At 43.5% G+C, this 26,483-nt stretch overlaps 1 protein-coding gene across 7 annotated transcripts in view; it reads right to left on the bottom strand.

Moving 5' to 3' along the window:
• The window catches only part of KAZN (kazrin, periplakin interacting protein), a 411,605-nt gene that overhangs the window by 70,165 nt on the left and 314,957 nt on the right, over positions 1–26,483 (bottom strand). For 6 of the 7 annotated variants that reach the window (XM_075605079.1, XM_075605083.1, XM_075605080.1 and 3 more), the window contains one exon: positions 22,453–22,524. The exons of the other annotated variant lie outside the window; for it this stretch is intronic. In XM_075605079.1, the coding sequence (XP_075461194.1) occupies positions 22,453–22,524 (72 nt within the window). The remainder of the gene's footprint in view (positions 1–22,452; positions 22,525–26,483) is intronic. 7 annotated transcript variants of the gene reach the window in all.

Below are 26,483 nucleotides of genomic sequence, written 5' to 3'. Positions count from 1 at the left end.
AAGATCCCTGAGGCAGGGACCAGCAATCTGGGTGGCACAGAGGGAATACACAGCAATTTGCTGGCAAGGCCATTTTGTTTCATAAATAGATGTCAAACAGTGATATCATTATAAAATCATCTTTGATAATTTCTTCAGGATCGCTCTGTTATCAAAGTGGTTTTTCAGAGAACCCTTCCACATCATGTAAACAAATATATCAAACGGAGTCAGACACACACAGATACAGCGAGGTGCACGGAACGGTAATGAAGATGGCAAACCGTAAACCAAACATACATAGTTTACAGAGGCACTGCAGCACATCCAACACAAAACTGGCACACAAGCAAAGAAAAAGAAAAATAAACACTCACAGGACTTAAAAAAATAATAAATAAATAGAAGATTCAATGAAAAAAAGATTTGACATGGTTGAAATTAGAACCTCTCAAGACTATACATATATTATTAGGATGACCAACCTGGACAGTCCCAGATTTTAGGGGTGCTGTCCTGGTTTTTTATTCCGTTGGCTGCGCATGAGTGTCCGGCAAACGCCAATTGCGCATGCGTGACATTTGTCCCGTTTTTTTCCTGGTAAAATTATAGGATAGACAGATATATAGATATACAGACACACATTTAATATGATCATTTATTTGTAAAGTGCCCAAATATTCCGCAACACAGTACAGAGTGTGTACTAAAAAAATGAGAAAAATCTAGAAACACACACATACACACACACACACACACACACAAATATACACACATAAATATACACACACGTAACGGTGTTTCCCCCACCCGGTGGGAGATTGGTCCATTACTACGGTGTATGGTGCATATACCTGCTGGTAACAGGAGGGCCGTGTCGTCCGCCGATGGTAGTGGGACACAGGATTAGGCTTCTGGGGTTCATACCCCACATCTCTTTAGCAGTGCAGCGCCTCCATCTGCCGTAGGCTCCAGGAACTGAAGTTGATCTCCCACGGTAGAACCATTACCTCTTACCCCCCAGTGTCACACACCAGTCAGGAGGTATTGAATAGGAACGGTTTATTGTCTTCTATACAGCACAGTTACACGGCAGGCTTCTGCCCGATGCAGTACTCTCAGCTCTCACTGAACGATGGTCCCTGGAACATCACTACAGACCCGCAGCTGTCCTAGCTCTTCCCCACCTCCCTAGCAGAGGCAGAGGTATGGTCCACACTCGCTCTCCCCCAGAGGGAAGAGCACAAAGGAAGGCCCCAATCTCTGGAGCCCTGTTGTGTAACCTGCCTTCCTCAGTGAGGAAGGACACTACTAAATTTAGGGCGGTACAGCCTTTAAGTACTGCCAGTAGGAGGGCACTGGGTCTGGTTCATGATTGGTCATGCCCAGGCCTGATGTCACCGCCTCCCGCTGTCACTCAAGTGCAGCTCCTCTGATGACGAAAACCCCATATCAACTACTGGCAACCTGATTGTACCAGGGTTTAATGCCAGTCTAAGGGCAGAATAGTAGCCATCAGGTGACCTAGATAGATATAGATATACATACACATACATATATACACACACACACACACACCTCCCTGCTTGGCTCTTAGGGCTGCTCAGGATGCATTACCTTGTTCAGGGTGCAGGGTGGGCGTTGGTAAGCAATGATGGGCACCAGGAACTTTATTCATTCAAACAGCCGCTTTATTATTTTGTAGGCACAGTCTCAGATTTAGTATACAATAGTGTCTAGGACCTATACTGTTTGAGCGGCTTTCCTAGCTGCCCCCATCTCAGCACGGTAGGAAGGTGCTGAGGCTTTATAACCACTAAGCTACCTGTAGAGTCCCTCTGCTCTACAGAGTTGGTAGCGCTCCATATCCACGGGGCCCCTGCCGGGCCTGGTACTACTCCCTCATCGATTAGCCCCCTTATTTCAGGGTGGCCTGCCACTACGTGGCCTTCTGGGTGAGAGCCAGTGCCAGACCCTCCGGTGGGGTTTGTCCAACTATGCTTAGGGGATGCGGCTCGTGGAGCCTCCTCTAGGCATAGTCAGTCTCTCTGCATATCTTATGAGTAATGCAAGACCATCTTGGTGGGACGCTATATAAGTGAGGTGACCGGACTTGTGGGTTTTTTGGTCTTTGAACGGGTCCCAACTTTTCTTCCAAATGTCCCGTTTTTTGGCCGTTCACGCATGCGCATGTCGTTCACGCATACACAGCTGGCAAGTGCCATCCGTGCATGCGCAATGGGCACTAGCCAGCCGCTCGTGCATGCACAGTGGGCGCTTGCTGTTCACGCATGTGAAAAATTTATCCCGGAGATTATATGATATATATATATATATATATCATATAAACAGGTTACTTTCCCGAACTGAAAACAATAAAGGGGGTGATTAACCTATCCAATACATAGGGGATTACAACTATTCATTGTGAGATCTTTCCTCTTCCTGGGATCTGCTTTGCAGAAGCTTCCCCTTTCTATTTATAGCCTAACATGTCGTCACAGTCTCCAGGTAGAGGGGGCGGGGCTTAACTTCTACTGAGTTACCCCAGTACCATGTGATAAGAAATGGGCGTTACTCTGTGTGAGCCCACACAGTTAACCTCTAAAGGCTCTCGTAATCCCAAAGGGGGGTTACATACATACATACATATAAAAAAAAAAACAACTTGGTAGCCAAAGATTTGTTGAGTGGAGAAAGAGGGGGAGGGGTTGAGCAGCTAATGCGGCTCCCCCTATTGGCAGTGTTGTGTTTGTCAGTGTGTGTATGTTGCACACATTGACACCAACTCCTCTCCCCTCCCAGCCCCACTGTCAGAATTGAGAAAGCAGGTGTGGGCAGGTCCCACAGCGGTCCACCTCATTTACCTCCCTCTCCACAGTAGAGTAAGAGGCGCAGGTGTAAGGGTTTCTGATTGGTGGCGTTTGTAAAGCATTTGGAAACAAGTTGGCAGTTGGACTAGCTGTCAGAATACTGGTCAACAACTTTAGGTTAACACAGAGAGTAAGTTTAGTCTGAATCTTGTAAATGGACATCTGTAAGCACTTTACTGTAGAGGAGTTCTGCGTACATGCATAATATTCCATCTAAAAAGGGTTAATAACAGAAGCAAAATGAGAGGATCTGGTATTTGTAATGGACAAGAGGCTGATAGGTGTTAGTTTTAGAGTTCATTAATGTAGCGGATGCACATAGTTCAGTAGCGTCAGTATCAGAAACGGTACAGAGAAATGCATGTGTGTGTTTTGTTGAATACCGCTGCGGAGGGCGACGGCGACATCGTGGGAGCAGCGGAAGACATCCTGGTGGCGGTGGCAGCAGAGGACGTCCTTCTTGAGCTGGTGGCAGCAGTGGAACACATCACAGCTGATGACAGTGGGAGCCAGAGAACCATGTGACCCGGAGCAGCAGCGTTACTCTTGGAGAGCTGGGGAGGAGCTTGCTGTCCAATAGCAACGCTCCTGCTCCAGTCACATGGCTCCCTGGCATCAGCTGGGATGTGTTCCGCTGCTTCGAACGGCTCAACAAGGGCGTTGTCTGCTGCCACTGCCACCAGGATGTCTGTTGCTGCTCCCACGATGCCGCCATGGACCTCATCACCCTCCGCAGCGGTCTCACCCACCGCCGCATGTAAGAGGGAGCAAAACAGAAATTACCGGTGCTGGTTCCAGCACCCTGGTGCCGGGTCGGGTAATTTCCGGGTATCTGGAAAAGTGCCGGGTACCGGGTAATTACATAATTAGTAAAAAAAAAAAACAGATATCAAGGCGGCCTTTCATTTGTTGGGATGTCATTCGAGGAATCTCAAAAGGTTTGCCTTTGGGCTGTTTCATGTTGTGTCACTACTTCAAAGTTTAGTACATTTTTAGAATGGGTAGTTCGACAAAGGGCAGGGAGTGAATCAGTGTTGTATTACTTGGTAGATTTTTATTTGTGGGACCTGATGACAAGTCAGTTTTATTCATTGTTGTGTATGTTTCAAGCAGTCGGCAAGCGTTATGGAGTAACTTTGACGGGTTTAACTCGCCAAACAGAGTTATGGGGCTGGGGTGAAAATTGTAGCTCGCTAGGTCCCGGGCACTGCCGTAGTTGGCTTACCCAGGATGTTTTCCACGATCCATCCGTCTGCCTCAGTGTATCGCAGTATTTTGGGATGATGGCCGCTTGTTTACAGGTTCTAATCTCCTGCTAGTCTCGACACCAAGATTAGCTATTAACTAAGAATAAATCTGTGGAGCTCTAAATCGGCATCACCTGACATACTTTTCTGTCCCCCATCTGAAACCATGAAATACCGGGTGCCGACCAATCAGAGAAGAGATTTTCTTCACTGGTCAGAGAGCGAGCGCTCGCTTGAGAGTCTCAATCAATCATGTTCATGGGAGGTGACAGCACTTTAAGACAGCCCACAGAGGCAATCTTAAAGGGAATGGGGATTAAGCCGACAGGGCTAAAACTCAGGATTTGGTTCCCAGTTTCAGGAGTTGGGCTTTAGCCACAAGGGGTATGAAGAAGCCTCACCACTTTAACATTGCTCCAGTGGAAGAGAGAGGATTTGGCAGACATTTTTGGCAGGGTACAATGGCAGGTCATGTTTGCCGATAGATGCAGTGGCGAATCAGGATTTGGAGTTGTTCAGATGCTGTAGTTCAGTGGGCTTTGGCACATATTTTTCAGGAGAAATGGTGTGCTAAAAAAGTGGCTGCAGGTTTTGACAGATTTGTTTAAACAAATGAACATTTAAGCTATTTCCAATTATGGTTGCATTTGAGATACGAAGAGACCACTTTCGAGATAGGAGGAGGAGACTTTGATAAAGTGCAATCCCTTGCACGAAACATGTAAGAGCGGGCATTTTTTGCTGTTTAATGTGCCAATACATTTATAGTTTGCTGATCCAGAAGAGTCCCGGTCTGTTTTACTGACGAAGGCAGCTACACCGCCTTCTTCTCTCCATTTGTTTTCGCAAGCACCTCGGTAGGAGCACGCCGACAGCACCAGGATCCCACACACCTAGAGTGAGTCATGCATTGATTTGTTCCGGTTTTTTCTTGCAAAGTGTTCCTCAGTTAAGAGGTTATAGAGGGGCCGGATACCACTGTATTATAGAGAGTGGCTACGTGGGATTTCTCTTACATTGCTTTGTGTCTATACGTCCCAATATTGTATTTGAGCCTGAACTAGTCTGAGTAGCGTCGCTGAGGGAAGTGGTGTCCCCATTTCTCCTGATGTTCGAGACAGGAGGGTAGTATTTTTTTGGTCGGATAATCAGGGTTATCAACAGGATCTCTGTGAGTTTATTACCAGTAATTAAATTGCTCTGGCATTTAGTGCTTCGTTGTCTGGAATCGAATATTTGGTCAAGAGCGCACCATGTTCCAGGTGGTCAGAAGTCTGGAGCAGATTTCTTATCTCATTTTTAGTGGGAAGAATGAGGTTGCCACCAGAGACAGCAACAGAGGGTTGGGAGTGACCGGATTCCTTGTTGAGTCTGGTTTCAGTGGAATCATAGTTTGATTAGAGAATCATTTAGTCTTCAGTGATGTGGTCTTTTTATGTTAAGGTTTGGGAGGTTTGGCTAGCATTAGCAAAGGAATGGTTTGGGGGAATGAAGGGATAAAAGTCAGAGTTTTGCTGATGCATTTGTGCCAGTTGCGTGAGGCACGTATTTCCAGGGCAGAAGTTGAAAGAAAATGGAGCGGCTTTTTAGAAGCTTTTTGGTTGGAGAGATCTCAACCAAAAAAAAAAATAGTTGCAAGACTTTTGTTAATGGGATTGAAAAAAGGTTCAGTTAATGTCATAAGCGTAGGCTTGAATTGTTTAGAAGATTGGTGAATATCACAGAGGACAAGATTTATTTTTCAAGTTATGAAGTGGTGCAATTTAGGGTGGCATTGTCGAGGGGCTCTTGGGATCACTAAGTTTGTTGCATTGAGCAAGATAAAAAGAGGTATTCGGAACAAGGATATTTTAATTTCAGAGGCATCTGTACAAAATAAACAATTTGTATTGTTTGGGTATCGTTATTTGCTTGACGGGGTAGGTGTTGTCTGGTAGGTTTGTTTAGGGGATTTCAAGAATAAAGGCCAGTAGGGGATCCGTTAACGAAGTATCAATTTAATAGAGATTTTAAATAGTTTTTGGAAGCATTGGGAGTGCGCCCGCTGATTTTGGTGCACACATTCAGAATTGGTGCAGCTAGTGAGGGGGCTCTATGACGGTAACTTTGTGACAGGCTATTAATAATACACACCAAAAATATAACTGGGTTGAACTGGACGAGGCTTAGATATGATAAAATATAATTTATTCCTTGAAAAAGGTGAACACACGAGATTATACAACTAACAGACAAAATATATAGGCACTTACTTAAAAAGGTTAGGACAAGAAAGCTATCAGGATACAGGATGGGCCATTTCTTCCATAATTCAGGTTCAGATTTGGACATCACGACAATACATGAAGACCATGAAGACAATTTGAGTAAGGGGTGACTGACATATATCATTTCAGCCCTTTACTCTTAACCCTAGGCGCCGAGCTGGCTAGGAAAATCTCTTTGAAGTAGATTTTAAGTGTGAAGTATGACACTCCCAAACCACTCAACTTCCTTTGTTCGTGACCCTAGTATAAACAATCAGGGCAGTTAACATTTGATCACTGGGCTATGCTAAATCTTCAGGATGCTCTTCCTGCCCTATTAGCATAGCAGATGGAGTCTGCATTTTCAGAGCAGATCCAAAATCCCATATACACTTTAATATCTTCACATATTAATAAGTTCCGTTCTGGTGGGTCCAGTGGGTCGAAATCTGCCAGTTATTAATGCCTACAGTGACCGTACATATTGGCCAAATTTCAACTCTCTGCGACCTCCAGAACCGGAGATACAGAAATGCACTTTAACACATTTTTAAAATATAGGATTCTTCCCTTTAAAAAATGAATCTCTGCTTTTCACTCGTTCCCCATTGAAAACCACGGGCTTTGCCGCCATGGGCTTCAATGGAGCAACTCCGCCGTTGCAGTCAATGGGGTTCCCTGCCATAGGCTTTCAATGGAGAAACCGCCGCCATTGAAGTCTATGGGAAAACCCACAAATCTTGACATTCGTCCACACTCCGTCTGGTTGGTCGGAGGGGGCTGGGAAGGGTCATGCATTAAAGCCGGAACCTTGGCTACATGCCACCCAAATCCCAACCCCCTGGTCATTCCAGAACCGGAGATATGGACTTACATTTTTCATCATTTCACACTTAGTCGTTTTTACGCCACGTGGCTTTTCCCCATTGGAATCAATGGCCGGCGCCGCCATTGACCCCCGTACGGGGGTCTCTCATTCCTGGACCCGGTGTGGATCGTGTGTGGGAGTTCCTAGGAGCTAAGGGCAAAAAGAACTTTATTCCCAGGGGCCCTAGAACCTAAGATTCCCACGCCAATTGTCTTTGAACTTGACCGAAGTGATTAAACTCTTTTCAAAGACATTGTATCCGCTTTTGCGATCTGCGGTTTGGATGGCTGCCAACCTGTTCCTCGAGGCCAGCGTTGAGAAATCTCCATTGAAGTCAATGAGCCCATTGACTTACAATGGGAAACCGCCGCTCCTCCTCTCGGACGCCACTTGCTGGTCGTCGCTGGAAAACAGGTCCAAAACCGCTACTTCTGCCATTAGAACGCATGGAGGCTCAATGGCGACCTATGGAAGGCTGCAAAATGGAGCCTGAAAAGGCGGGAAAAGGGAACAAAGGGCTATAAGCACTAAATTAACATTAACCCCTTCACTCCCGCATCAACCCTAGTGTATGTATGTGAGTGCAAACACCAGGAGGAGACATTACATTTATACAGGGGAATAAACATTTGGCTACTGAAGCAAGGTAAAAAACACACTACTGGACCTCAGTCCAGTTAACCCCTTGCTTCCCAGGTGAGAGTAGAGGGTGGCCAAATGGGGTGTAACCCCTTTAAGCCCGGCCCAAATCCTCTCTCTCATGACAGGCTCATCTTGGGCTGCAGGAGTGGTAAGTGATGCATTTAAGATGGGAATCGCAGAGATATAAAAGCCATGTTCATACGCACCTGGTGGAATGAGTTATTAGATTGGTTTTGGGTCATTCCTTTATCACATTTTATTTTGGTAGGGCCTCTCCATCATTGTGGATTATTGGCCATTCCTAAATGCAAGAATGCAAGGGATTGGTTTGCATTGGAAAGATGTAGGGAAAGTGTCAATGCCAGGATTTCTTATTTTGTACCTGAAGTAAGTGGAATGTAGGCGAGACATAAGAATTGAGATGATAGGAACTTGTTGCGAATAGAGTGTCCGTCTGAACGATATTGGTATATTCAATATGGGATTGCAGGATGGAATGACGAGGCGCTGATTTTGTGTGGAGGCAGAGTCCATTGCAGAGTTAATATGGACTTGCTGGTTGCGGTATATCCTTGCCATTTCAATGCTGTTTAGGTGTTCAGTAAGGTTTCTGGGCCCTATATGGGGCTTTGGAAGGTAGTGACAATGCAGGTAGCTTTGCGACTCTGTTGTGCTAGCCTTTGGATAGTCTGTTTTCTTACATGTCAACTGGCATTCAACTCAGGGTCTGGCATATGTTTAAATATGTTAGTTATAGATGGCAAGGACTATGTTTCTATAATAAATGCTGTGGCCATTATCATCCAAGTCTGTCCATTTATTTCAAACTTGGGTGGGAAGCTGTAATAAAGGGGATAAGGGGAAGGAGGGATGGAGGAATTCAGCAATCAAGAACTTGACATTCTAAAGTGGGCATAGATGTATCCATGTCGGCCCCATGCGGCACAGAGAATCAAGGGCTGCGACTTTCCAATGATCAACATTGATTTGACAGCATCAGCAGCACACCAGTAAATGTCTCGTGGGGTGATTGTCATTGGTTGTAGGTTAAAAAATTCCTATCCTGAACTGTAAGCTCCTTAAACCTTTGGAAATATTGTGTTGTTGTGCATAAAAGTGTGAGTTATTGTCTTTTACCCCTATTGTACTGCACTACAGAACATGATGGCACCATATGAAAGATAATTAGTAGCATAAATTATTATTAAGTGGCAGAGAAGGTAAGGCAATACCAAAGCACTAGATTGTATAATGCTCTAACTCTTGCTACAAATTGGCTATTGAAGACAGATAGGGAGACAGCAGGACTGCAGGCCTTCAGTGGACAGAATTCCAATACGAGGATTTCTGAGCACCTGCTTCTGCACTGTGTGCAACATCACTCTGGCCCTAAAAATCACCATACACAGCAGGGCCTGTAATGCTCGGACATGAATATTCTTGCCACTTATCAATAAGTGACAGTAGGTGGCCCTGTTGTACAAAGCCGTAGAAAGCCTGCAAATATTTGAAAACTTACAGTACTTTTAGAAGTCCAAAGCCCAAAAGCTGCATTTATTTATTCGGTGTGACAGTACAGTCAAAGTCTTAAATTGTACTTAGCTTGGCTCAAACGATGATCTCTGTAATGTGACTGTGCAGGCAGCAAGTGTACCAGTGGTCTACTGCATGTTGGTCAGAAAATGTAGAAGTACAGGCATACCCCGCATTAACGTACGCAATGGGACCGGAGCATGTATGTAAAGCGAAAATGTACTTAAAGTGAAGCACTACCTTTGTCCCACTTATCGATGCATGTACTGTACTGCAAACGTCATATACGTGCATAACTGATGTGAATAACGCATGTGTAAAAGGCTCTATAGTCTCCCCGCTTGCGCACAGCTTTGGTACAGGTAGGGAGCCGGTATTGCTGTTCAGGACGTGCTGACAGGCGCATGCGTCAGCTGGCGTTTGCCTATTGGGCGATATGTACTTACTCGCGAGTGTACTTAAAGCAGGGTATGCCTGTATATAGCATAATACTGTTCATTAAATTATTAAAAAGAAAAATTCGATTTTTCCTTCACAAAGTGCGACTTTGTTCAGGCGGTTGAATAAAAGTCTTTCAGGCGCTGATGGGTCCGTTTCACAAGTTTCTTGCGTTCCGGTGCTTCCACACAGTGTAGGTGGTCCCTCACAATCCTTGGGGTATAGCAGGTACACGCATACGGGTCAATCAATCCCGTGGCTTCCTGGCTCGTTTCCCAACGATGCGTGGTCCTCTCCTGCAATTGCGGCTCTCCGATGCAGTCTCTTCTGCTTTGCCGGTATAGTGCCGGCACTTTCAAATGCAGTGCCAAAGTTTGAGTAACTACGGTGGCTCGAGAGATCAAGGGTTGAATTACTCAAACTTTGGCACTGCATTTGAAAGTGCCGGCACTATACCGGCAAAGCAGAAGAGACTGCATCGGAGAGCCGCTATTGCAGGAAAGGACCACGCATCGTTGGGACACGAGCCAGGAAGCCACAGGGATCGATCGACCCCGTATGCATGTACCTGCTCTACCCCAAGGATTGTGAGGGTCCACCTACACTGTGCGGAGGCACCGGCGCGCAAGAAACCTGTGAAACGGACCCAACAGCGCCTGAAAGCCTTTTATTCATCCGCCTGAACAAAATCACCATTTGTGAGTGAAAAGTTGCATTTTTCTTTTTAATAATTTAATAAACCATATTATGCTATGTACTTTCTTCTACTGTATCTTTTCGGACCAAGATGCAGTAGACCACTGAGCAAGCAACAAGTGTACCAGTCCCATTACAAAGATCATTTGAGCCAAGTTAAGTTTAAATGTAAGACTTTATGACTGTACGGTCACACAAGAGTTGCTAGTGAATGTTTCTTCTCCCTTTCCTATAAAACCTGCCCAGTCCACGCGCTACAGACGTCCGCCTTCACCGTTGGCCATTCACATTTTGGGAGGGATGTGAAAATCTCTTCTCCCAGGACCTTGGGAGCAAGACTAGGAACTGTTTTTTTGGAGACTCCTATTAGACTTGTGTGCATATCACTTGTATACATTACCGTTATCTGTTTTACCTTGTATTTCAGTTGTCATATTTGACCTATTTTTTGGGGGGACAATAGCGCTTTCTTTTTCTAAGTATTTATTGATTCAGTTAATCTCTGAAATGAGGTTAGACTTTCACCAACTTATCTGGCATACAACAAGCTTCCAGCCTTATCAACATCACTACTGATTATTTGGATATCTGGTTTTTAATCATTCTTGATAGCCTAACGACAACAGAAGGCCCATCAATTTAAGTCACCACTTGTTGACAATCAATTGATAAAATACTGCAAGAGCACCTTGTGGTTATGCTTTGCAGATTTCCATTTCTCACTAGTACAACCATGCTTTGACTGTTCATCTATGTGCCAATCACAAAATAGTTTGAATACGACATCCAATTACCATACTTTGTGCCAATTGCATGCTGTTCGTTCTCTCCAAGCCAGATAGATCAAACAGAAATAAGATACCCAGAAATATATAGAACAAGAAGTCAATCATCTATTTTTATGTAACTGTTCTCAGCTCCAATAATCTTGAATTGGTACCAATGAATGATAAGAACACAAGTACTTGTTTTTTTGGGTTTTCTTTTGTTTTTTTACAGATTTCCAAGGCTAGGAATAGGAAGCCCTTAAAATGTACCAGATGTGTCATGGGCATGTGATCCATTTTATTTATATTTTTTTAGGGGGCAAATCAGGTTGACTGCTCCAAAAGAGCAAAATCGGCACAATCGAAACAGAGCCGTAGCTTCCTGCACAACCGTTCATGGGATTCCACGTATAACTTACACCTTTCGTAAATGTTGCCATGTTGTGTCCATTAACAGCACATTGAACCGGTGAAGTATTGTCAGAATACAGTATGCTCCTCTACAGTATGGTCCCAATACCCTCTAACTTCACATCATCGCTTAAACTGGTAGCACATTTCCTCACAAACTATAAAAATGCAGGGTTACCATTACCAGTTATTGCAATTGAAAAAAGGTTCTCTCTGCTCTTGGAAGGAGAGGGTGGGGGGAGGGGGGTGGTATAGTGCAGTAGATGTCGTTTTCAAAAGATAAAAAGGCGTTTACATTTTTAATCTGTCAAATATTCTATACAAAACAGCTGCCCTCATCGACATGTGAAATGTGGCCTAGGGCAACGAAAACACCACCTCCATTATCTGCATTAAAAAACGAAACCCTTTTTATCTTTTCAATAACCCTACTCAGCAGCATGTCTGCACAAGAGCCCTGTAGTTAAAGAACTACAGCAGTTTGTAAGAACCCGGAAAGCAAGATCACTAAAATGAGGAAGAAATCAGTCAAATGAAAGAACCGTCTAAAAGTCATAATACAACCAGACTTCCTCTTTGTCCAGTGGTTCAGTGAGGCTACTGAAACTAAGATCAAGGGTCTACCTCCATGAACTTCTCTATCTTACAAGACCATACAGCAAAAAAGTGAAAGCGAAGGGGGTGTGAACAGCAAGATTCAATATCACTCCAAGCCGTCTTTATGATCTTCCCAAGAACTCTGATAGTGAAGTGTGTGTACTACATCTCCAGGCTGCACAGAGGAAGTCTAAAAGAGAACAAACAGGGCCTCACACTGTTTTACCAGGCAGCTAACTTCTTGTGCAGTGTCCATTCAACTGCTTGTGGACTCAACTCATCTGATGTAAAGCATCGCCCAAAAACTAAACCTTCAGTGAAGAAATCACATTTGATGATATTTTTACGTTACAGCCATGTCTTTAATTGATATTATGCAGTCAGGGCTACGAAAGTTTATGGAACATCATGAAAAGTGTATGATTGAACATGTATCCATGTGAATTTACGTGAATCTCTTATAGCTCAGATCATGCGACATTATTCAAAACTGCTGATCTTGATTGAAGCGGTTGAGCCGAAAGTAAAAAGTAATGACTGTTTATCTCCCCTAAAGGGATAATAACCACATGGATTTCAGTTCCAGCCAGTCTTCTTTAGTACTGAGGCATCCCAGGTAAAAGAGCAGGATGAGTGGGCTGCAGCGTTATCACTCTCTCTGGGAAGTTTGCACCAGTGAGAATAAATTTCGACAATTTTATAGGTCAAAATGAATAATGCAGTCGTTAAATGAAGAAAGTCATAAAATGACTGGAAATACCAGTGAACAAGTGAAGGTGTATGTGTGGTGCAGATATTATTGATTGTAGGCCTATATGTTACATAGGGTGTCCAGGTGTCCGATACTGAACCAGAGACTGTCCTGTATTTGAACACTGGTCAGTAAAAAAAAGATGAGAGGTGATGCTGGACATATATGTGTTTGGTATTACCGCGCTGGAGCTAGAGAGAGGACCAGTGACCTTTGCATATTTTTAATAAGGAAAGCTCAAGGAAAAGAGAAGTATTAGGCCGTTGGCCACTTTTTCCTTTTGCCCCTCTGATGATGCAGCCCGTGTCTTGCAGTCGGGTTTAAGAATTGGCCCCAACCTATTCTGAGTTTGACGGGCCTGTTGTAGTTTATTAAAACCTGCCTTTCCGATCGTGGTAATTAGGTGGCTCCGTTATTCCTCAATCTCCAGTCTCCCCTCTGTCCATGCATATAAAAGAAGGTGGTCATTTAATGAACGCCAACTTGATGGTAGTATACAGGAGTAACACACCCTAATATTTATTGCATTTTTACTCTGACATGGCAAAATACAGACAAAAAGGTCTTAAGAATGAGCACCGCATTTTACACAAGCACAGGCAAAGTGTGGTTATACAAACATTATTTAATTTATTATTTCTGCTGTTTTGACACGTCTTTAGCATTTTTGCATAATCGAGCAACATTAGCCATAACGCGCCTAATTTTGCAAAAATGACACAGCATTTGTCCGCTGAGGGAAATGAGCCCCATGTATATGGTCATTCTACTGCCCGCCGAATGCAGCCTGGGAAAGGATTTAACAACATGTATACACACACACGAGCCAAAGCAATACTGAGATTTCTCACAGAATATCTGCAACGTTAAGGAAACTAAGACAATAGCCATATTCTAATTATGTAATTAAAAATAATCTTTTTTTCAAATTACCCTCAAAATGTTGCATGTGACAGTGTTTGCAGTACTAGCAGTAACAAAAGAAGCTGTCCAGTTCTAGCACTAAGACGTGTAATAGAAATGACGAGACAGTCGTGGGATCTGAAGTTATTTAAAACTCCGTATGATACACTGCAGTACACTCGCTTTAACATGACAAGGGATCAGCAGGTGGTGGGAGGGGCAGACCAAACTAACAATGCATTATTTCTGTTACAAGGGCATCATGTTTGCTCTGGCCTCTGCAGTTCAAAGTTCAAGCAGCCGTATTAGTCCTGGGGCAGTGTCATTTTCTATAAGATTGTGATACCTTTTAATTAGCCAACTTCTTTGTAGAAGTGTGTGCAGAAACTCGCAGGTCTCTTGTACTCTGGTTGCTGTGAGCAGATTATATTTATAATGGGGTTTTGTTGTATAGTGCCGACAGTGAACACAGCGCTGTACATGGACTTTTTGTAGTGTGGGTCCCTGCCCCGTAGAGCTTATAATCTATGTACCTGGTGCCTGAGGCACGGGGTGATAAAGTCACTTGCCCAAGGTCACAAAGAGCTTACACCGGGATTTGCTCCTGCTTCAAACTGTGTCATTTTGTTCTGTGTGTCAGTCTTTACTCACTGAACCACTCCTTCAGCCATAACAACTTCAGACAAAAACACAAATCTTGGAACGCAAATGTCCTCAGGTACAGTACATATGAAAAGGGAGAAAAAATATTAAGACATTAGTTTTTAACACTTATAAAAATTAACAGGCGCTCTGAAAGAGTGCTTTACCTTATTTCTTGCCCAAAGGACAATTTTATAAAAAATGGTGTACATTCCTCCACTCTCAGAAGCCCAACTAGCACGGGAAGGGGGGTAATTTAACATGAAGCAAGACAAAATGCAGAAGATTAGGAAACTAACAATATTTCCATCTATTAATTCCCACTGTTAAACATTTCAAAGACAACTTTATGCTTCCCCCATCCAAAAAAAAATAAAAAATTGTGACTGCGAATATTAAACTCCTTACACAGATCACTTTCAGTACAGTCTTTTGGACTTTTATTGGACTACAGTACTGTACATCTTGAAAGCTTCTTCTCACTTGGATCCTCCAACCAATATGGAAGAAAAGCTACAATGATACCTCTAGCCAACAGGACATGATTCATGTATGATTCATAGCAGGAAAACACAGACCCGTAATTAGGCATAGGCCTACTAGGCCTGGGCCGAGGGTGACACATTTCATGTGCGTGGCAAATTTCGGGGTGGCCGGTGCTGCGGTTACAGAGGTCTGCTCTGTAACAACAATGAAGCTGATTGCCGGGGGAGAGCACGGGGTCTCTGTAAAGGTCTCTTCCCTCCCACTGCAGTGTCGTCCTGCAGCGTCAAATGACACCATGACGTCACATGGTGTCCCGTTGTCATGGAAATGCAACACCAATTGACAGGGCACTGAAAGAGAAGGCCGGGTCCAAAAAGGTAAGTGCCTATGGCGGAAAACTTCTAAAACCGGCCTTGGCAAAACATGTGGACTTTATGAAATGCTGTTAGAAGATTTGGCTAATATGGAAAAACAACAACTAAATAAAAGTAAAAACTATAACCCCACAAGGTGAGTGAACAAGATTACCAGCAGTAAGAAGGAATTTTTGCAGCAAGACCTAATTTCAGCCTCTTTTTAATATTACTGGTGCCGGAAGATGCATAAGATTTTTGTAGGCACAAGTCCCTGCACCGTAGAGCTTACAATTTGGGGCATAGGGTGATACAGTGACTTGCCCATGGTCACAAGGAACGGACACTGGGATTTGAACCAGGCCTTCCTGCTTCAAACTGCGTGCCACTGTTGTCAGTCAGTGCCTTTACTCACTGAACCACGCCTTCAAGATAGCAGGGAACCGTTCACTGCTAGATACGAGTGTAAAGCCAAAAGGCAATTTAATCTCCGCCGCACACAGAATACTTTCACTCACTGATAATCAATTCCTCCATCTTACATTGTTTTAATTTTGCAGTTCCACTGTAGGAGGACGTGCGCAGAGGTATGCAAGGGAGACTTGTTAAGGTGAAATTAAATAACGCTTTTATTGCGCCTGTTCCTTTAACATAAGAAAAAACAACTCCCTGTAGATAAGCATGTCTCCCAGCCCCAAACATATATCTTGATATGTGCAGATATACCAAAAGTCTTATAAAGGAAAGTCTTATCTGTTTCTTGTAGTTGGAGGGAAAGTCTTCTCTGTTCCTAGGTTGCTGCCTTTTTCCTCAGGCTGTGTCAGCATTAAGGTTTAGAGGTTCTTTCCCCTGTGTCTTGCAGGCAGCGTGCTGTTTCTTCTGGCAGGCTTCAAGACATCTGTCCCTATGGTCAGTCCCACAACTTGTGAGACTCAGGAACAAATATCCCTTCTTGTCTCAAAGACAGACTTTTCTAAGAAACCTAATCAGGCAGGTGGTGTTGGTTAATTGACTACCAGCAGTTAACCACCACACTGCTGGATTAGAGGCAAATTTCCTGAACAGGGATAACTCCCCTGTTAAATCCACTGAGCACAAGGTTTTCAGGCGGAATCATGTGTCACACACTGCACCTGAGAGGGGCTTGCCCCCCAAAAAGGTTTGCTCTGTGCTTAATGGCAAAATAAGAAGAACATAAGATGAAGTCATGTACAGTATATCAGTGAGAGGAAGTACTCTGTGTGTGTGGGCAGAGATCACCTAGTCTTTTGGCTTTAAGGTTACCAGCACAGAGAGATGTACAGACAAACTAGGCAAGAGGATTGGGAACATTTCTTGTAGATAAGTACACAAACTATGGTGTACGGCAGGGGTGCTCAACTCCAGTTCTCAAGACCCCCCCTTCCCCATCCAACAGGTCAGGATATCCTTGCATCAGCCCAGGTGACTCAATCAGTGGCTCAGAAGAAATCAGCACAGGTTAGGTATTTGCAAGATCCTATTCTACATGTACTGGAACACAGTGCCCATAATCACACATTCATAGGAAGAGTATCTTCTAGCAAAGGAAGTTTATGGTAGTCGTGCATTTAAACCCTTTCAATGCCAGAAGGGTCACCAACGCACTGCAAAACTGAACCTTCTGGCAGTGAAGGTGTTAATGTAGCACACACACGCACACACACGCACACACACACACTTTTTCAGTCTCTTCCTATCCTCTTGTGCTATTGTTTGGGAACTCTGCAGCCCATATTCAAAGTGGCCCATTATAAGTGGCATGACTACTGAACAACTCAAGTTTAAAAGGAAGTTCAAAAGAAGTGAGGAAGAAGTGGACACCCCAACAGGCCCCGATTCCTGCATTTGAACTACGCTGGAAAGGAGGATATCATCTATACCAGACTGCATCATTACTGCTGTGATGCTGCCTTTACCATTTATATTTGCTGTGACTTCACTTCTTCTCAAATTATGCACACTTCTTTTTACCAGCCTCAGTATGTCTCAAACTCTATTCATATATCTCCATCTCTCCTTCCTTCACCACTTCTCTGTTCACATGAACTCCTTTCTTACCTGCGTCCTCTGACACCACACAGCTATATCCCCTGCACTAAAAAACACCCCTACAAATCATCCTCAAACATCCTCTTTCTATCCACTCTTCTCCTCCTTGCTTCTGGGGATATCTCTCCCAATCCTGGTCCCTTTCTTATTCCTACATGCGCTTGTCCTCGCCTGCCAATTGCAACCTCTACTCCTTCTGGTGTCAACCCCTCCAACCTCATACCCATCCCCTGCCACCCTCCCTCCCTCTCTCCCTTTCTCCTGTGCCCTTTGGAATGCTCGCTCCCTTTCTAACAAGTTCCTCTCTGTACATGACTTTTTTCTCTCTCACTCTCTGCTATAACTGAGACCTGGCTCACTCAGTCTGACACTGCTCTGGAAGCTGCCCTCTCCTATGGTGGCCTTTCCTTCTCCCACACTCCGCGCACTGATGGCAGGGGTGGAGGCGTGGGGCTCCTGCTCTCCTCTCTCTGTCGTTACCGAACCCTTCCTATTCCTCCCTCTCTTGCTTTTCCCTCCTTTGAGGCTCACACTGTCCAGATTTTCTCTCCTCTCCCTGTCCATGTGGCAGTCATCTATCACCCACCTACCTCTACTCATCCCCCTTCTGCCTTTCTCTCTCACTTTGAATCCTGGCTCTCTTTCTTCCTCTCCTCAGACTCCCCTGTTCTTCTCCCTGGGGACTTCAATTGCCACATTGATGACCCCTCTCTCCCTTGGGCTTCCCGCTTTCTTTCTCTAACCTCTTCTTTTGGCCTTCAACAGTGGACTGCAGCCAGCACCCACTAGGATGGCCACTACTTAGACCTGGTTTTCACTAAGAACTTCTCTCTCTCCTATTTCTCCATTTCCCCTTTTCCTCTCTCTGACCATCATCTCATCTCATTCTCTCTATCTCGCTTCTCCCCTTCTCCACCTCCATCTATCCCCCGGTTCTGCAGAAACCTGCGCTCTATTCACTTACCTGACTTTGAGTCCACTTTACGCTCCTCCCTCTCCTCTCTCAGTTCTGCTACAGACCCCGACAACCTGGTCAGGAACTACAACTCTGTCTTGTCCTCCTCTCTTGATCTACATGCCCCGCTTTCTCTCTGCCACACTCGCCCTTCTAACCCTAGACCCTGGCTAAATTCCCACACACGCATGCTGCGTTCCTCCACTCGTTCCTCTGGACACCTCTGGAGGAAGTCTCACACTCTCGCAGACTTCCTTCACTACAAATTTATGCTATCCTGTTTCAACTCTGCCCTCTCGCAAGCTAAACAAGCCTACTTTTCTGCACTAATCAACATGCACAAGTCTCACCCACGGCGACTGTTCTCTGTCTTTGATACTCTACTCAAACCACCCTCAGCTGCCTCTCCTTCCTCCATCTCCGCTCAGGACTTTGCTGACTATTTTAAGGAAAAGGTGGAATCCATACGGCAGAACATCCCCTCTGTTTCTTCCTCCCATCCTACACCTCTTCCTAACTCTCCTCCTGCCTTCCTTGACTCTTTTTCCACCGTCTCAGAGGAGGATGTGTTGCTGTTGATCGCCTCTTCTCCCTCTACCACTTGCCCTCTTGACCCCATTCCCTCCCATCTCCTAAAACCTCTTGCTCCTACTATAATCCCTACGCTCACACACATTTTTAACTCCTCCCTCCCTAACTAACCTTTCCATCCTCCTTCAAACATGCAACAGTCATACCATTACTCAAAAACACCAAGCTTGACCCTACCTGTCTTTCTAACTATCGACCTGTCTCCCTCCTGCCTTTTGCCTCAAAACTCCTTGAACGTCTTGTATGCTCTCGCTTGCTCCATTTTCTCAACACCTATTCTCTCCTAGACCTCTACAATCTGGCTTCCGCACTGCTCACTCCACGGAAACAGCCCTCACTAAAATAACTGACGACCTCATGCTGCCAAAGACAGAGGTCATTAAACTCTGCTCATATTACTCGACCTCTCTGCAGCATTTGACACCGTGGACCACCCTCTTCTCCTTCATATTCTCCATATTCTTGGTATTCGGAACAAAGCTCTATCCTGGATCTCATCCTACCTCTCCCATCGTACTTTCAGTGTCTCTTCTGCTAACACCTCCTCCTCTATTGATCTCTCTGTGGGGGTACCCCAGGGCTCTGTCCTGGGACCTCTTCTCTTTTCTCTGTACACACTCTCTCTAGGTGACCTAATAACATCTTTTGGGTTTAAATATCACCTCTATGCTGACGACACACAAATATACTTTTCAACACCCGACCTTACACCTGCTGTACAAACCAAAGTTTCTGAATGTCTCTCTGCTATATCATCCTGGATGGCCCTCCGACGCCTTAAACTCAACATGGCTAAAACAGAGCTCCTCATACTTCCTCCCAAACCTGGCCCTACTACCTCCTTCCACATTACTGTTGGAACTACGATCATTCACCCAGTAGCCCAAGCACGCTGCCTAGGGGTCACACTCGACTCCTCTCTCACATTCGCCCCTCACATTCAAAACATTTCTAAAACTTGTTGCTTTTTCCTCCGCAATATAACAAAGATACGCCCTTTCCTTTGTTGCTCGACTGCTAAAACTCTGACTCAGGCCCTCATTCTCTCCCGTCTTGATTACTGTAACTCCTGCTGTCCGGCCTTCCTGCATCTCACCTGTCTCCCCTACAATCTATCCTAAATGCTGCTGCCAGAATCACTCTACTCTTTCCTAGATCTGTCTCAGCAGCTCCCCTCATGAAATCCCTCTCCTGGCTTCCGATCAAATCCCGCATCTCACACTCCATTCTTCTCCTCACTTTTAAAGCTTTACACTCTTCTGCCCCTCCTTACATCTCAGCCCTAATTTCTCGCTATGCACCATCCAGACTCTTGTGTTCTTCTCAAGTATGTCTTCTTTCTACCCCCTTTGTATCTAAAGCCCTCTCCCGCCTTAAACAGTTTTCACTGACTGCCCCACACCTCTGGAATGCCATTCCCCTCAGTACCCGACTAGCACCCTCTCTATCCACCTTTAAGACACACTTGCTTAAAGAAGCATATGAATAGCACTGTGAATATTCTGAACACATGATACATAAAGCTTGGCCCCCTGCAGACGCACTTACCAGAACTCCCTCCTGTCTCTGTACGTCCTCCCTACCTACCAATTAGACTGTAAGCTCCTCGGGACAGGGACTCCTCTTCCTTAATGTTACGTTTATGTCTAAAGCACTTATTCCCATGATCTGTTATTTATATTATCTGTTATTTATTTGATTACCACGTGTATTACTACTGTGAAGCGCTATGTACATTAATGGCGCTATATAAATAAAGACATACTCTTGGATGTACAGGGAGAACGTTAATCCATACTGCTGTGCTTTGCTGTTCTTCTAATATAATTATGATGTGGAATAGTGAAAAATATGGGACAATGGCTATCCGAGGAGAATGAATGTCACTGAAATATTAACTTTCTACAAGACACAGATACTGCAGTTACAATTTTCATGTAATGCGTAATTTGGGGACTACTATTTCAGTAAAGGTCTTAACGACATTAGTGGGTTAACTGTTTGGGCTCACTCAGATGACTCCCCTCCCCAACATGTGATGTAGGATGACCGTACAGAAGGGATTGCCAATCCCATGTATGTCTTGTGACCTGTGATGCCAATATAAGGAGCATATAGGGTATATATAGCTCCATCCTATGTTCTAGAAGCAGGTTCTTCAGAGTTCTGACTGGGGTCCTCACTATAAGTCCTGTAAATATGTTTGTGTGTATAGCCAAGTGTATTAAGATGTGTCCCGTCACCATTTATTTTCAGTTAGAAACGTGCCCATTAGGTAAGTGCAGTAGTAAGGGTCCAACATTGTTCTCACTATTGAAAAGGAGGAAGCATGCTCTTGATAGGAAGAAATTCTCGGCATAGTAACTCCAGAGTATGTTTGGACCGGTCCAACCGGAAGGTTCCTAGTGCAATCCTAAATCACATAGGTATGGAAGTAGGCAGGACATAGTAGTGGGTTACTAATCCCAGAACCTGAAGTGTATTCCTGAGAGACCCAGTCAATATGGGTCATTACTGACTCTATTCAAGAGACTGTTACTTTATCCCTTACTATGGGTAACAAGTCTAAGTCCCTCCCCAACATAGGAGTGAGAGCTACAAGGGGATGAATTGCAGAATGATATTGTTTGCCATGAGTTTATGTCCAGTAACCAGTATCTGAAGTATTATTGGCGGATGTCCAATAATGCACCTTTTTGTTTATGAAAATTCCTGGCGCCCATCCTTAATACTGTATATTCAAGCATACACGCCCAGCCTGCACTTACCCAAAAGGACTGAGCACTACTTATGTATATAGTCAATCTGATGTGACCTCCTTTACAGGCTGGTAAGGGAACACGGACACACCTTATGTCGCCACAGTAACCAAAACACTGAGTGTTTTCAGAATCTTTAACTAATGTCTTTTGTGATGACTGTTGCAAACTGTTTATGCAAAATAATAATTACCAGATAACATCCCAAACAAGCAAACCCCCAACCCCAAGGTAATAGAAACTGACACATTTTTTCAACAAGAAGCAAGTAAGTGAGAATTGTACTTCATTGGGAATGAAATCTTTCTGAATGAGCCAATTACACTGATCAGTGGTTTAAAAAAATAAACACAACCTATTTTTGCCTGCTGTGTGGGGCTGCCACTCTAGGGAACTGGCCTTGGACAAAGCCCGCTCAAACAAGAGGATAATGGGGATAGGGTTAATTTGCTCCAGTTATGTCGTCGGTTTCATATTGCATTAAATATACAAATATTCAATCCTTGCAAATTAATTAAAACCATAAGTACAGTAACAGAAAATGAGCATGCAAGTGATCTGTGTTCCCACACTAAGCATTCCTGTGACAAACAGTGGCTAGAAATATTATATTCTATTATAGAAATAATACCAGTATTTACTTACAACCATTTGTGTACTTTTCTTGCATTTGTAGGGTACCAGATCTGCTCAGCTTCATTTTGCCATACTCCAGACCTAGGAATAAGCAAGGAGGAGCAACATGTTTGTCTTGGTAATCTTAGACCACTATGTTCAACCTGTTCACTGCTGGAGTAACCGGCTATGCACCAATGATCAATATAACACATTCCCCTCCAGCAGCCATAACATTACATACACAATGTGCAATGAACATTTTACATGATATGAAATACTAGTTTTCGTATATATAGATATATATATATATCTATATATATATCTATATCTATATACACACATATACACACACACACACCACAGTTTATGTGCTTTTATTCTATTTCTTACAACTTTAGACACAAAATGGTTTGTCCAAAAAAGGTCACTTCTGTGGACACGCGGTCCATCAAATCGCTCCAATATGTACTGAAGTGTTATAACCAAGCATGTTAACACCATCACTTTAATGGTCAGTAACAAACAATCGCTATTGCATGTCACATAGATGTTGGAGGACAGCAGCTTTAAAGCAAACTTATTTGAATGGCCGTATTTTAGATTGTTTATATTTTTCTAAAATTCTTCTTTTTGGGGTTAGAATGTCGGCCCAAGACATGAACAGCGGAAGTTTAGGTTTCCTCCAGATAAACTCACCTGTGGGGCATTCACACAATAATGACATTCATTACACACGGGGATTACAAGAGAGCTGTGAAGAGTTGGTGCAAGAGACTATAGTTACTTTGTTTTCCATTGATTGTAGCAGCTTGCTATCTGTGGGAAATGTAACATGCCAGGAATCGAAGTGCAATGCTAATATTGATCCCGATCTTGTGCTAAGTGGCATGGACTTAAAAGGCAGTAAACGCCAGATGGGGTGCGATACCCTACCCACACGTGGATAACTCCCAGCCGAAGAGTGCTTCGATTTCCCTTGGGTTAGTACTCGTTTCGGGTGCCTTGAGGTAGTCAAATGCAAAATGGTGCTTAGTTGACGCATAGTATGTCAGGTTATATTGCGCGCTCCCTCCTTTCAGGCTAAATTACGTTCCTGGAATGTCAATGGGAGATTTATAATAGACCTCGTCCAAGATCTGTATTAGAGACCAAAGATCGCGGCTTGTGTCCTCTGGCTGAGAACAAAGTGGTCCCAGGATATTTTATTGTGGATTTTGTGGTCTTGTTAAAAAGCAGCCCAAGATGAATAATTCAAAAGGAAGACAAAAGTTGTTTTTCAAACTGTAAATATCAAGTTAAATATTCTTTGGATAGAAGCTGCAGCAAATCAACAGTCTTACAAAATTGACATATTAATTTAAGACGCCCCCGCTCTTTAAAGGACTACATTTTTAATAAGGCCGCGCGTATAGTGCCCGCGACGGGCGACGTCACCAATAGCGAAAGTTATATTTCGCTTTGCGGCGGCGGCGCAGGCTTTCTGGCATTTGATTGGTTCAGGGGCTGTCACATGAGGCGACAGTCCTTGAAAAATCAAATATTGCCAGCTACCAAATCAAGCGACGCCGCATTGTCTAAAGGAATCTTACGAAAAATGGATTAAATATCTTATAAAAAAAATTTAAATTAAAAAAAAGGAAAAAGATGAAAGATCACCTCCATAAGACCTTCAGCTAAGCAATGTATATCCCTTTGAATGAATACCAAAATAATATTGTAAGGTCTATACAAATGATCAACTGCACTGTAAAAAAAACAGAATTAGATATAGAGGAATAGCCAGCAAAAAAATTCAAGAAGGGATATTGGCTCAAATCAGTACAGAAGAGTGTTTAGAAATTAAAAACTATTCCCCTAATCTGAACCGTACACCTACTTCTTTTAAGAACAGGAGGAGAAAAACAGGAATACCACTTCCCTTCAAGACGAGCCTTTGATCTAATTAACTCTCCTATTCAGTATCATCAGCTTATTTTACATTTGATAGTGGTAATCTGAAATGTATGAAGATTTACACCACAATGTAACATTTTAAGGGACAAATCTGCTAAACCACAACTGAACTTTAAAATTCACAACTAGCAGACCATTTAAATTTTTTTTTTATTGTTACATAAGCAAATCCATAATATTGATAAAACCATAGTGACCTTTTTCTAATGTATTTGAACCTTATAGGTCTGTTGTTGATGACTATGTTGGTTCAAACTATAGTCTGTGACCAATGGAGATGACTTGCAGTGAGCACATCATTATCTGGAATTCTGGGAAAAGGGAAATAGTTTTCCGGAAAATCCACAAGAAAAACAAAATGTGTTTCCTTAATATCTTCAATAGAATGAACAGTGAATAGCTGAAATAATATTCAGGAAAGTGTATCACAACCCTCTGCTTGGGACACCCCAGACAGATCAGATTCTAGAAATAATCAATTAACTACCAAACACTCATGTTTGCATGTATCATGTATCATGTTTGTGAAAATGATTAGCTGGATATCCCTAAAATATGGCCATCTAAATACATACTATACCCCATAATAGATAATTTGTCTTTTAACCACAGACTGCATGGGTTTCATACTTCTAAGAATTGTTCATACTACTTAGGGCTGTATTTTATTTGCTGAAGCAGGCGTGCTCAGATTGTTTTCGGCGACAAATCTCCAAGTCTATGGGGATTTTCAGTTGAAAATGGCCCAATGTCTGCTTCAGTTCATATAGAATGACCCTCTTAAGAATTGTATTCAAGATTATACCCCAAAGAACAATGTTGACTTTTGGTACTCAACATGCACTGTTAATAAAGCAATCCAATTTTGTATTACCTAGATATGTGATTTATAATTTTTTTAAATGTATTATTTATAAAAATTGCCATAGCTTTGTAGACCATGAAAGTTCCTTCTTCAGTTCCAATTAAATAACGATAGGTGAACCAGGGTATGCAACGGCATACTATATAAATCACAATAAGTTGTAGATGGTCTGCTTATCACCGACAGTAAAACATTATTTTTGTCCCTTTTTAATTAATATAAAACATGAAAACTACGCACGATAAGGCAATCAGGAATGTGCCCCCTCCCCCCCCCCCCCCTGCCTACAGACTTCATACTAAGCTCCTCTGTAATCCAAGTCATCTCACCCATGGACAGTTTAGCACTTTACAGTGTATGGTAAAAACCTAACAGTGGCTATAAGACCCGAAGCGATTGCATCAGACATATTTCATAAAACCTAAAACAAGTTTCCACTACATGAAAAGATCCTGCTGCCTCATAATCACAACCCTTCACAGGTAGGCAATAATGCCTTCACAAGATTAAACAGGGCTCCCTGTGCATTCTTTGAAGATCTATTTGCTGCATGTTCATGCAAACAACCACCTCCAACACCGTAAAAGCAACACACGGTGGGAAACCAAGCTCAACCACTTCATTAGTTATTCACCCTGGTTTATAGATCAACAGTGTTGATTCATAAAAGAACAGCAATGTCTTCCAAAAGGGATGCAATTCACTGAATAACCAACAAGTAAATCAAATGGATACGGCTTAACCAAATCTGGTGACCTTTTTTTATTTGTTTACAAAATGTCACCAAGTATAATATGGGACCAATATGACTAGGTACTTCAGGGCTAACCAATTATTTCCCATCCAAGTCCCCTTTCGTTCAATGAAAATGCGTAGGGTGCTCATGGATGGGATCCCTCCTTAGGCCGCAATTATAGTCGGCACGGCACGAACGTAACTTCTCAATGAGGCCGCCCTTAGTGCGCGTGACCGCGTGAGCTATGCAGAGCGACTGCGCAGCAGGTTTTTGAAGACACACATTATTTTGTCTTCTCACGCGACGGCCGCTTCACGTGAGCGGTTCAGCCAATGTGGGCGAACCAGCCTGGTGACGCGTCCGCCACGCCTCCCCACTGGCTGGAAGCTTAGTTCACCCATCGCATGGGTAAACGGCGCGTGCGACGCCAAGCGCGCCTACTATAAACGCAGCCTTAAGTCAAGTTCTGAGCTGTGAAAGCTGCAACCAGAGGTTAATTTTGGG

Source organism: Ascaphus truei, chromosome 6 (assembly GCF_040206685.1).
Source record: "Ascaphus truei isolate aAscTru1 chromosome 6, aAscTru1.hap1, whole genome shotgun sequence".
NCBI lineage: Eukaryota > Metazoa > Chordata > Amphibia > Anura > Ascaphidae > Ascaphus > Ascaphus truei.
The sequence above is the reverse complement of the archived record's forward strand: the minus strand, read 5'-3'. Positions and strand labels throughout refer to the sequence as shown.